The 13,481-nt window shown below is 45.9% G+C and overlaps 1 protein-coding gene across 1 annotated transcript in view; it reads right to left on the reverse strand.

Annotated features, from left to right (window-relative positions):
- Window positions 1-13,481, reverse strand: part of ltbp1 (latent transforming growth factor beta binding protein 1) — a 580,062-nt gene that overhangs the window by 141,041 nt on the left and 425,540 nt on the right. The window contains 3 exon segments of the mRNA XM_085980097.1: window positions 3,778-3,900; window positions 6,458-6,580; window positions 13,161-13,280. Coding sequence (XP_085836223.1) covers window positions 3,778-3,900; window positions 6,458-6,580; window positions 13,161-13,280 — 366 coding nt within the window.

Raw genomic sequence — 13,481 nt, forward strand, 5'->3', positions numbered from 1 at the left:
ACACTCCCCCCTCTCCCTCTCCCTCACACTCCCCCTCCCCCTCCCTCACACTCCCCCCCTCTCCCTCACACACTCCCCCCTCCTCTCCCTCACACTCCCCCCTCCTCTCCCTCACACTCCCCCCCCTCCTCTCCCTCACACTCCCCCCCCTCCTCTCCCTCACACTCCCCCCCCCTCCTCTCCCTCACACTCCCCCCCTCCTCTCCCTCACACTCTCCCCTCCTCTCCCTCACACTCTCCCCTCCTCTCCCTCACACTCTCCCCCCCTCACACTCCCCCCCTCTCCCTCACACTCCCCCCCCCTCCCTCACACTCCCCCCCCTCTCTCACACTCCCCCCCCCCCCTCACATTCCCCCCCCCCTCCCTCACACTCCCCCCTTGAGCTGAGCGGCGGCCGGCGCCGGGAGCGGGAGAGCGGGCTCTCGCGGGCGGCGCAGGCGCGGTCAGTGCCAGCGGCGCGAGGCGGCCCGCGGGGAGCAGGCAGGGAAACCCCGCGGCCCGGCGGCCGTTAGCGAGCGGCTCGAGCGGGACTCTTCGGGCGGCCCGCCCGCGCTCCGGCCCCGGCACCGTCAAACCTCCCCGCCCGGTGGAGGAGCCCGGGCCCCGGCACCGTCAAACCTCCCTCACCTTCTGGTCCCGCACTCACGGGAAGAGAGAGAGGGGGAAGTAGAGAGAGAGAGAGAGGGAAGAGGAGAGAGAGGGAAGAGGAGAAGGAGAGAGAGGGAAGAGGAGAAGGAGAGCGAGAGAGAGGGAACAGAGAGAGAGAAATTTTTTGAGCTTCAGGCCTGCCTGCAGCGGTCCTGGAGAGCAGCCCCGAGTCCCCCCTGCGCGAGGGTGAGGAGGAGGGGGGGGGGGAGGGCGGCGGTTAGGGGATCACTTAATTTCCTACTGTTGCTAAACACAATTTAAAACTCAAATAAATTGTTATTTAATTCCCTAACACATAATTCAAATACTTACCTTAGTTTACCTTAGTTCCCTAACACAAAGAAAGTGTCGCCCATTTATCGGAGATGTACCTGATAAATGGGGGCAGTTGTTTTTGTGTCTGTGTGCAGCACACAGAGGAAAACCACGGGGAAGGAAGGGAAGGAGGATACAGAGCGCCCAGACATGGGATCAGGAAAATCTGCCCACGGACTCCACCCAACGCATTAACCTGTTTTTTCCTCTTTTCTAGATGCGGACAGAATGAATGTGTTCTTTTATTTCCAATTGCCAGCATTTGCATTTTTTCTTTCTATTTCCAAATCCTCCTATGTCCGCATGGCGTATGTTGGCTATATTTCATGACAAAAAAGGGATTTTGATGTTGAATCATAGACACTTACAGCACAGAAGGAGGCCATTCGGCCCGTCGTGTCTGTACTGGGTCTTTGAAAGAGCTGTTGTCCATAGTCCCACATCCCTGCTTTTCATCCGTAACCCTGCAAGTCCCTCATCCTCAAGTACCTGTCCAACCCCCTTTTAAAATTAGTTATGGAATCAGCTTCCACCACCTTTCAGGTAGAACGTTCCCGATCCTGACAACTCCCCGAGCGAAAAGATTTCTCCTCCTCTCCCCTCTAGATCTTTTGCCAATGATTTTAAATCTATGACCTCTGGTGTTTGACCCACTCGCCCGAGGGAACAGCTTTTCTCTATCAGAACCTCTCACCATCTTGAAAATGTAGATGGAGTTTGATTTGTCAGACTTACTTGCTGAAGATCCCAAGTGATGTCAGGTAGACTCATCAAGTACCGGTGACTCTTTTTTGAGTCCAAGGGCCTTTTTGTTTTAAGTGGCGAGCATGCGCAGTGCTACAGAGGAGTGTTTTGTTTGCATGTTCAGATGGCTGGGAGACATCCGTGCGCTCTCAAACTCCCCTCCCTCTCTCTGTGCATCTCTTTCTCTTAACCTTTCATGTTGTAAATATTTTACTCCGTGTCAACCAGGAGCAGTAAATATCATGTTGGGAAAAGTTCGAACCTATTTCAATGAGGCAAAGTTACAATGGCACAAACCATGCGTCAACATTTCCTGTACAGGGACCAGATGGCACAATGCGTTGGAACAATGGGGGTGAGATTTTTAGGAAGATTCTCCCGCTCCTTTGCTGAGAGCGCCACGGAAACACCGGGAAACCGGCGTAAACGCCATTTACACCATTTTTCCGGGGATTTGCTGCTCTTCCGACAAAGTTACAGTGGACAAGCGGGAGAACCTCCAAGTAAATTGCCTATGCACCACTTAGATTCCACCAGGGGTCTAAGAGTTATATCGCCCCCTCCTCACCCCCATATAATCTACCTAAAGCTATCAGTTCAGAATTTTGGTCTGTTAATAGCTTTGACTCTGGAGACCATCAAAGGGGAATTCAGTCCCTTTGAAGTCTCCTCATTCTATTCAAGCCTTTGTTTAGGGGGGAAATTCTTCAGAAACAGTCAGGCAGGATCACAGACCTGTATAATGTTTATCACATCTGTGATATGGTCTGTGGTTTTCTCTTCGCTTGAAGAAAAAAAAAATGTACAGTATAATAGTAGGGTGATTTGAAATGTCACATTTTTTTTGGACTGAAATAAAGTTTAAGTCAACCATATATGGTTGACAGCATTTTACATGTGTAGCAGAATCCCATCTGGAAAACACGGCCTTGAACAGTTGTAAAGTTAATGGTTGCCGGCGAGGCAAGTAGTCTGATGTTCATGTTCATAAACTGGGCGAGCTGCCTGTGGCGGTGCGACAGATGGGGCGAATTAAGGGTGAATTTTCTGACGCCCACGAGCTTCTGGTGGACCCTCACACAATGAGGGGCTTATTACAAAATCATGGCTGCCCTGCCCAAGATTTTCTGCCAAGCCACCCAACTCGTGTGAGGCCCTGTCACTGGTGCGGGGTCGCAGAAGATGTCACCCTCTAGTTCAGTTCAACTTCTGTGTCAAATTAGGATTACAGACCCGTGTGCAGTCAGCTTCTGACAAAGAAAACTGACCCTGAGTGAAAGGACTGGGACTGAACCATTCAGGATGCCGATTCTGTGCCAACGGAAAGATATCTATTTCCAAAGGAAAGTGTTCACTACGCATCAAAGGACAATTAACTTCTAACCCGTGGTGCTGACGATGTTGGGAAGCTTACCTGATTTTGTACAAGGTTCACATCACAACACAAAACACTCAACTACTTACATAGAAACATAGAAAAATAGGAGCAGGTGTAGGCCATTCGGCCCTTCGAGCCTGCTCCACCATTCAATGTGATCATGGCTGATCCTTTATCTCAATACAGTACCATATTCCCGCTCTCTCCCCATACCCCTTGACGTCTTTTGCATCTAGAAATCTATCTATCTCCTTCTTAAATATATTCAGTGACTTGGCCTCCACAGCCTTCTGTGGTAGAGAATTCCACAGGTTCACCACCCTCTGAGTGAAGACATTTCTCCTCATCTCAGTCCTAAATGTCCTACCCCATATCACGAGACTCTGACCCCTCGTTCTAGACCCCCCCCAGCCAGAGGAAACATCCTCCCTGCATCCAGTCTGTCTAGCCCTGTCAGAATTTTATACGTTTCAATGAGATTCCAACTTCTTTGGAATTCTAAGTTACCCTGCTGAATTAAGCCTTCAGCCTATCCTGATGGATGCTGACCAAAGGAGCTTCATGCACACACCTAAACTGGTACACAACCAGAGGAGATTAAACCCTATAAAAATTTTACAAGAGCTTTGATTCTCCTGTAAATATTTTTGTGTCCGATTCTTCTGAGAGTACTCGATCAAATTCTAGCTACCTTCACACTGGTCCCCTGAGGCAGCCAGACGGTAGCCGGAGTTGCAATCACAGTAGAAGGAGGCCTCTGTATTCCTGCATTGCCCGTTGGTGCACAGGATGACATCCTGACACTCGTCCACATCTGCACCAAAGAAGAAACAAACAATTGATTTCTGTTTCCATTTGCTCACAAGCCTCATTTCACCAACAGAGGATGCCAGGATCAAACTTCAATACTGGAAATGAAAATCGGACAAGTTCCATAAGGGGCAGGCAATCTGCTCCATCAGATTACCACCAAGGTACTGAGGATGAAAACTGCCCTCCTTATGTCTTCTTATGGCTCTCAATAAGAATATAATAAGGAGTTATTAAAATACTTGTACAGGAAACTCTTTGGTATCCGGCACCGACGTGTTGCCGGTTGATCAAAAATTCCGGATGACGGAGAGGGTTATCTACCGAGGCTATTTTTAACAAAGAAAAATTAAAAAATCAAGAAATGTGCAGTATACAGTAATTGGGTACTCACCTACAGAATGTTATGTTAAATGGATGGTGGAAAATGCTTGATTAAGTACAGTACTGCCAGTTGAGGGTAATGCAATGCAATGACTACCAGCAGCGTGGGAGATACACAGTACCCCTGTAAAATGGCGGATCGGAAGAGACTACCGGCAGTGCGGGAGAGTCAGACTCCTGTTACAGGGGTTTTGAGGTGTTCCGATTTCTGACAGCGCCAAGAAGCTGAGTAGTGGCAGTTTGGAGAACTACCCCCACTGACTAACTCGACCACCGCGGGAGACTCGGACTCGGCAACATTTCTGGTTATTGAGGTGTTGTTTTCAGAGCGAGAATTTTGCCGGTTAATACAGAATTCTGGATATTTAGGTACTGTTTAAACGAGAGTTTCCTGTACATATATACCCATATATACCTGGGAATACACTGCCTGAAAGGGAGCAAAAGTGTCAGCCTAGATTATGTGTTTAAATCTCTGGAGTGGGTTGGAATCCATGATCTTTTGACTCGGGAGGTGATATCACTGAACCAAGGCTGACACTTGAAAACTAACATGTGCTTAGGCCCTCAGTTCTCCACCGGTTTAAATTCCGATCTCAACTGGTGTGAGAAGCTACGGGTGGAGGCCAGCCACCTCCTCCCGAGAGCGGTTGGGGGGAGGAGAGTCATCCAGGTAAATCGTGCTTGACTAATCTACTGGAATTTTTTGAGGATGTAACTGGTAGAATAGATAAGGGAGAACTAGTGGATGTGGTGTATTTGGACTTTCAGAAGGCTTTCGATAAGGTCCCGCATAAGAGATTAGCATGTAAAGTTAAAGCACATGGGACTGGGGGTAAGGTACTGTCTTGGATAAAGAACTGGTTGGCAGACAGGAAGCAAACAGTTGGAATAAACGGCTCTTTTTCCGAGTGGCAGGCAGTGACTAGTGGGGTACCGCAGGGGTTGGTGCTAGGACCCCAGCTATTCACAATATATATTAATGATCTAGACGATGGAACTAGATGTAATATCTCCAAATTTGCAGATGACACAAAGCTGGGTGGGCGTGTGTGCTGTGAGGAGGATGCCGAGAAACTCCAGGTTGGGTGATTGGGCAGATGCAGTATAATGTGGATAAATGTGAGGTTATCCACTTTGATGGCAAAAACAGGAAGGCAGATTATTATCTGAACGGCAATAGATTGGGAGAAGGGGAAGTGCAACGAGACCTGGGTGTCCTTGTGCACCAGTCGCTGAAGGTAAGCATGCAGGTGCAGCAGGCGGTTAAGAAGGCAAATGGTATGTTGGCCTTCGTAGCAAGAGGGTTCGAGTACAAGAACAAGGATGTCTTGCTGCAGTTGTACAGGGCCTTGGTGAGACCACACCTTGAGTATTGTGTGCAGTTTTGGTCGCCTTATCTGAGGAAGGATGTTCTTGCCATGGAAGGAGTTCAGCGAAGATTCACCAGGCTGATACCTGGGATGGCAGGAATGACGTGTGAGGAGAGATTGGGTCGATTGGGCTTATACTCGCTGGAGTTTAGAAGAATGAGAGGGGATCTCATTGAAATTCTAACAGGACTAGACAGACTGGATGCAGGAAGGATGTTCCCGATGGCCGGGGAGTCCAGAACCAGGGGTCACAGTCTAAGGACAAGGGGTAAGCCATTTAGGACAGAGATGAGAAGGAATTTCTTCACCCAGAGAGTGGTGAACCTGTGGAATTCTCTACCACAGAAGGCAGTGGAGGCCAATTCATTAAATATATTCAAGAAGGAGTTGGATATATTTCTTAAGGCTAAAGGGATCAAGGGATATGGGGAGGAGGCAGGGACAGGGTACTGAATTTGGATGATCAGCCATGATCTCATTGAATGGCAGAGCAGGCTCAAGGGGCCGAATGGCCTACTCCTGCACCTATCTTCTATGTTTCTATGTACTTATGCACCGTCAGTCAGTCAGCTCCAGTACGATAGCTGTTTGTCCAGCCACCTTGCCTGGGGTTTGCGCATTAAGTAGGGAGACCAAAAGGAAAGAAAATATATCTTTTTAAAATTTAAACTGTGACTTTTACTGTCAATAAAAAGCCTCCACTTGTTAAACAAACAAACAACTAGAGCGCTACAATTTTATTTCAGTAATCCGATGCGACCCAAACTGACTATTACAGATTTAAATCCCGGCAGGAGTGGTTACCTTTGCACAACTTGCCATCAGGAGATGGTTCATACCCTCGGTTACAAGTACAGATATAGGTCCCCTCGAGATTGGAACATCTGCCGTTTGCACAAACCGATCTGTCGAGGCACTCATTAATGTCTGGGAAAACAGACACACAAAACCAGTTGTCAAAATGGACGTCACGGACGACTGCGATAAACCTCTGCCGTTTTTGAACAGATAACAGGAGACAACACAAGTGGGAATTGAACAAAACGTTCTGCAGAGAAGAGTGAACGATAGAAAGAAAATGAAACCCGTGGAAATTTTGTTTCTAAAATTATTTGCTGTCACATTTATCATGGAACATCTGCAGCATCCATCTGCCGCACAATCTAATGGAAGACTGTCTGGATTGGTCTTAAATAGCATTTTTCCCAGCATGTGACTGCATGTCCTATTTGTAACAGGAAACTGAAAAGAGATACAGTTGATTCCCAATGAGCCCCTGACTGGTTTGCCAAGAAGCAGTATGCTTGCTTTGGGCTTTCTACAACCTGCCTACAAATGACAATTTCTAATATTTGTGCCTCAGGGCACTGAATTATTCATTCTGGAACTAAATGTGAATGCCACACAGTATTTACTATTACACAAAGAAAGAAGAGTTTGTTTAACTTAAATTTTTTTCCCAGAAATGTACAATGTGTAAAAATGACACTTGTACAAGCAGATCTTGAATGGTATTGTTCACATTAAATTGGAGGATATGCTGTGGCCACAAAGTGTGTCTGAAATGTGGCATCTGAAGTGTGACAGATATCTCCTGTGATGTTGCACATAGTAAGTTGGAGAATATGGTCTCTCTTTTAACCTATTTCTGTCTTCATGTTGCTGTTTCTCACTCTGTCCCTCCCCTTTCTCTTCTCTGCTGCTCTCGTCCTAGCTCTTTTTGCCTCATCCTCTCTTCTCGCTCCGTCTTTTTCTTCCTTCCTTTCGTGGGAAACAGGGGAGTCAAGGTTTATGGGGAGCGGGTGGGAAAGTGGAATTGAGGCCAAAATCAGATCAGCCATGATCTCATTGAATGGCAGAGCAGGCTCAAGGGGCCGAATGGCTTGCTCCAGCTCCTATTTCTTATGTTCTTATGTGTGGGCGGTGGTGGGGTGGTATGGGCATAGTGTGGCATCTAAAGAGGGTCATGGACAGCTGCAGGCAGCATTTGGGTGGGGGTTGTGGGGGCTAATAGGGTGGCCTTGTCCTTTTTAAAGTGTTACATGTCTTTACCGAAACAGGTCATTGATAATGAACAGGCAAGATTTGACACAAGGGGGAAAAATTCAGTATTGCCCCGTTTGGGGCGCAATTATCGGCCAGGCGCAAAGATTAGCGCCTGACGCTAATTATCGCCTCCAACTGCAAACTTGGCTTTTATCGCCCCTGGAGGTGATTGGAGCGGTAAATCAGGCGCTACACACCTCTCTTAAGGTGCAAAGGCCGAGAAGCGAGGCGTTACCTCAGAGCGCTGGCGAAGCTCATGTGATGTCAGTCAGCAATGGAACACAGACACAATGGCGCCGGCCAGTTCTTAAAGGGGAGGGTTGATCTTGCTCGCCATCCACACCCTGCTCATTGCAGCCTTGAATCTCGGCCTGGAGAGACCTGTACATCAAATCTGCTGGAAAGAATAATGGAGAGGCCCAGGGAAAGAGCTCAGAGTGCAGCCCCCACAGTCTCTTCTAAATCGATACAAGGAAGGGCAAATCAAAATAAACCTGCAAAGTGCTGCTCAGTACCCAAAACTCCTTCACACAGCATTGAATCTCTCCAGAAGTCTCTCTCTCTCTCTCAGAATGCGTGGTGCAAAAATGTCACCAACAAAAAAAGGCAGGAAGTGGTCGCCTTTAAATAGCGCTCCCCCAGTCCCTTCCTGACTGCAAAACGCTCCCCTCAACCTGTCGTTGCTAGCGGCAGGTGGTAAGGCAGGGGGCGTCACTCAATATCTGGTCCGGGGCGTTGCACGCTCGACTGATGTCACGATCGGCCGCCGCAGGAGATCGTGACGGTAGTGTTTAGCGCCGCCGCAAAATGTCTAGTTAATTTCGTGAGCGGCGCAAACATCGCCGCGCCCGGGCGCTAGTTGCTTTGCGCCCCATTAGCGCCCTCTTAAGGTGCTAACGGGAGGCGCAAACCAACTGAATTTTCCCCCAAGAAGTGTCACTGATCAATCAACTCTAGTTTAAGGACAGGCTGTTTACTACCAGAAACAATAAGTAGGCTTCCAATCAATCGACAACAAATTGATTCCAGCAGAACCAAGTGTTCCTATTAACACACTCATTAGCTAAGGGGAAGGGGGCAGATCATTCAGGTACAATCCTGAACAAAAAGGAATTTTGGCAAAAGCAAACACATTTAGTGATAGTGCAATGATCCAGTTTCACAGTCGAATGCAGACAAATTAAAAAGGAGTAAAAAAAAAAGTCACAGCGATCGTGTGGCGCCTCGTTGTAGTGTTGCGAACACTTTACTGTCAATGTTTTCATCAAGGGTCATGACGCAGGGAGTTGTAGCCCAAAGCCAAAGCAAATATTGGCTTCTGGCTAGTCCAGATACTTAGCACAAAACCAGAAGAACTCGAGGCATTAATTCACAGATCAGCAACCACCGCAATAAAACTGGACGTGCGTTTATCAGCGAGATTGAAACTATTCCTGGCTCGACTCGCAGGATTAGACTAAAACCCTCAGGAGAAAAAGCAATGTAATTTACTGCTTGAATAAATAAATGGCATTAGTCACGTGCTATTACATAACTAAGTGGATGCTTTTAAGGGAACAGTTTTTTTCTGATGAATATTCAGAGCTCACCTGTTGTTAGGGAATATATTTTAATAACAGATTTTAATATGATTAAACTAATGATTTAAAGAAATCTGATTATGCTTAAGCTGACCACGTGCCAAAGGATGGCGTGATGTATCAGATCCAATCACAGCTGGTAACATCACATCGGCTGATTTAAAAACTGAGAACAATGAAAATGCTGATTTAGCTTAAACTGTGAAAGTGCTGATCTTAGCTTAAAACTGAAAGTGATGATTCTGCTTAACTAGAGAACAAAGGAATGATTGATGTACCAGAGATCCAATCAGTGTGATGTAGTTGAACCAACCATAGCTCTGCATGCATGCTGCTGAGCCAATGGTAATAAAGGGGGCGGGTACATCTGCTGCTGTATAAAAACCAGCCATTTTGAATATGATGTTAGTTGCTGAAGAAAGTCAAACAGTGTAAATCAAGTGATGCAATAAATCGACTATTTAAAACTTACCACCGGACTCGCAAACTTTTATTTTAGTGTGTTGACCTCAGATCAGTGTGGTCCACTGAAATTACCCGATCCTACCTGATGAATATTCAGAGCTCACCTGTGATGACACTTTCCTTACTAATTCCTCTGATCCAAATTATTAGCCATAGATCCCTAGGTATTGGCAGTAAACATCTCCTGATATTTGCACGTCCTGACACCGCACCTCCTCCCCCCCAGTACATACACATATTTACTTCTGTAATGGTGTGAATCAAAATATAGGTCAATATTTTCAGATTTGACAGCACACGCCGCGTGCAGATTAGCACTTGGTCACATAAGAACATAACATAAGAAATCGGAGCAGGAGTCGGCCATTTGGCCCCTCGAGCCTGCTCCGCCATTCTATAAAATCATGGCTGATCTTCGACCTCATCTCCACTTTCCCGCCCGATCCCCATATCCCATAAGAACATAGGAAATAGTGCTACCAAAGTCAGTACAGAGTATGTGAAAGAATTCATTAAAAGAGAGCCGTATTTTGAAATATGCTGACATCATGTAAAATCCAAGTGATTTCCCCTCTGCCAGGTTATACGGTGCAGTAATAGGTATTAGCGGTGGGTGCCCGGTGTGTTGGATGCACGGTGCTGCCACATGATCCAATTCCTCTCCCAGTCTAATCACTCTAAGATGATTTCTCTGCTCCACTTTGATAGGCTTGTTTCAGCAGGTTGGTGTTTAATAAAGAGGCCATTTTGTATTTGATGACAACTACCTGCCAGACATTTGTCTTTCTGTAACTGCACATATTTCCTCCCCACTCCCTGCAGTCTGTTATTAAGTTTTGCTCTAAAAACCAACCAGCTATCTGGTTTAACAAGACCAGGAATTCTCGACAGGTTTATAATGTTATAAAGTGATGACTGTGGATAATTTTCTGGAATCCGCTTTTAAAGTGAGTTCTCTGGATATTGAAAGCATGTACAAAGTACAGAATGCTAGACGTCCGCCGGTGAGTTACAAGTCAAGCAGCTCAATCAAGCAGTTCTGATCACATTATCAGTAACCCCCGCCGCCGAGACGGAATTACTGTCTCAAACTAGGTGCCAGACATTTGGTATTCTTTATATAACACATTATCTATATCTTTACATTCAACAAACTAGTCACTCAGCATTTCGTTTCAACCATAATTATGCTTGGGTACACAGCGCATGGTACAGTCAATGTGATGGTAAAGGTGACTGCAGTAGGGGCTGAAGGTGTGATGAGTACTGTAGGGCCCGGATTGTGGTGGGTAATGACGGCAAACTGTTCGCCAAATTACCCCTCTGAAACTGACCGCAACTTCAGGATTTAGCGCGTGTGCATCTAAGCACTGAAATCCTGAAGTTGCGGTCAGTCATTCACTGCTCCGACACTGGCTGCGCTGTTGCCCCCCCCCAACCGCAATCAGTGGAACTGACAAAAATGTGGGCTTTTCCACGCTAATATTATTGTTAAACACCCCATTAGATGCCCTAACTACAATCTTTCAGAGTTCTCTTGATTCAGGAACCGTCCCTTTAGATTGGAAAATTGCGCATGTCACTCACTTTTTAAGAATGGCGAGAGAGGGAAACCAGGAAATTATAGACCAGTTAGCCTAACATCTGTTGTCAGGAAATTGCTAGATTCTATAATTAAGGATAGGGTGACTGAACACCTCAAAAATTTTCAGTTGATCAGAGAGAGCCAGCATGGTTTTGTGAAAGGTAGGTCATGCCTGACAAACCTGATTGAACTTTTTGAAGAGGTGACTAGTCGGACAGGGGAATGTCTATGGATGTTATTTATATGGACTTCCAGAAACATTTGATAAAGTCCCACATAAGAGATTGTTATCTAAGGTAGAAGCCCACGGAATTGAGGACAAATTATTGACCTGGTTAGGAAATTGGCTGAGCGGCAGGAGACAGTGAATAGGGATAATGGGTAGGTACTCAAATTGGCAGGAAGTGACTCGTGGGGTCCCGCAGGTCTTGGGGCCTCAACTATTCACTATAGTTATTGGGACAGAAATTCCAATCCCTACGGGTGGGTACGCATTGTGTACCCACCCGTAGGGACATTGGAAATGCCGGTTTCAGGCATGCACTGCGTATGCGCTGGAAACCGGCATTTCCGATCTGTCAAGAAAGCTCTTGACAGATCTTCCGGCTGCCCGGGAGAAGGGCCTCTGCGGGTGGAGAGTTCCATTTTTTGGAGACCCTCCGCCCGTAGAAAACACTTACAATTCTTGCGCCTGTAAAAGCAGGCGTAAGGCCTACTTTTACCAGGATAAGAGCTGAAAAAAGTTTTTTTTAAATTTCCACTGATTTATCATTTAAAAATACTTTAAAGAAAGGTAAGTTTATTTTTAGCCCTGTTAAAAACTTTATTTTTTTCAAAAATTTAAATTTTTGTTTAAAATAGTTAATTTATATAATTTCAAGTCATTTTAAAAATGTGATTTTTTAAAAAACTTTATTTGAAGTTTTACTATGTTTTGTGGGTGATCTCTATTCATATATTTGACAGGTCTTCCTGTCAAGTGTATGAAGGGAGATTCCCTTCTCTGATTGGCTCCCCATGGCCCACGTGATCCCAGGGACGCTGCGAACCGCCTGCGCCTCTGGGATACGTGGGCCCTGCGCACCGGCAGTTTGGAGAGGCCCAGCAACGGAACTCTGCGCCTCCCGGGAGCCCTCAGGTAAGGGCGCAGATTTTTCCAAATCGCAGCCCTCCGCCCATGGGAGGCCTGCGATTGGAATTCTGGGCCATTAACGACTTAGGTGATGGCATAGAAAGTCATATATCCAAATTTACCGATGACACAAAGATAGGCGGCATTGTAGGCAGTGTAGATGGAAGCATAAAATTACAAAGGGATATTGATAGATTAAGTGAATGGGCAGAACTGGATTTCAATGTAAGCAAATGTGAGGTCAAATGTTCTAGCCCTGAAAAACTCATTTTTATATTTGTGGAGTGTCATATTTCTCCATCATAATAAAAATTACAATTTTTTAAAAAGTTAAAAAAAATTGATATCAATATATAACAGGAGAGTGCAGTATATATTATAATAAAAAATCTACACTGTATATTCCATAGGGTTAATTCAGCATTTCCTGCGGGAACCCATGCTCGGAGGGAACATGGGCTGGAGAATCGGCACTACAGAATTGTAACCCTATCTCTCACCAACACTCCCTTCAAGCTTGGCTCCGTGCTGGGAATGCAGGATTGCTGAATTCATCCTTAGATTTTATCTTTAGTCATTACAGATAATGCTTGCAGGGAAGAACAGCTTTTATTTAAAAAGTTTCAAGTGAGAACATTTATCAGACAAACCCACTCTAGGTGTACAAGAACCAGTCTGATGTCAGACGACAGTACGTACCTACGCACTGGCCATTTCTGCCTGTGTAGCCATCTGGGCAAGACACACACTCATAAGAGCCAGGATTGTTAATGCATCTTCCAGACGGACATTTGTTGGAATCCTGGCATTCATCAATGTCTGTAAATTTAAACAGATCACGGAGCATATTCAGCTCACATTTGAAAACGTTTCAAGTTCAATTTTACTGTTCTAAAATAACAGAAAAGGGTGACATTTTAAAGAGACAACATCCCATTTCCTTGATCGTTAGGTTGCAGTTCAAATGCTCCAAAACTGCCTAGCTCTTGAAATGGTGTGGAGATGCCGGTGTTGGACTGG

Source organism: Somniosus microcephalus, chromosome 3 (assembly GCF_052327205.1).
Source record: "Somniosus microcephalus isolate GS21.2 chromosome 3, FLI_Smic_1.0, whole genome shotgun sequence".
In the NCBI taxonomy this organism is placed as follows: domain Eukaryota; kingdom Metazoa; phylum Chordata; class Chondrichthyes; order Squaliformes; family Somniosidae; genus Somniosus; species Somniosus microcephalus.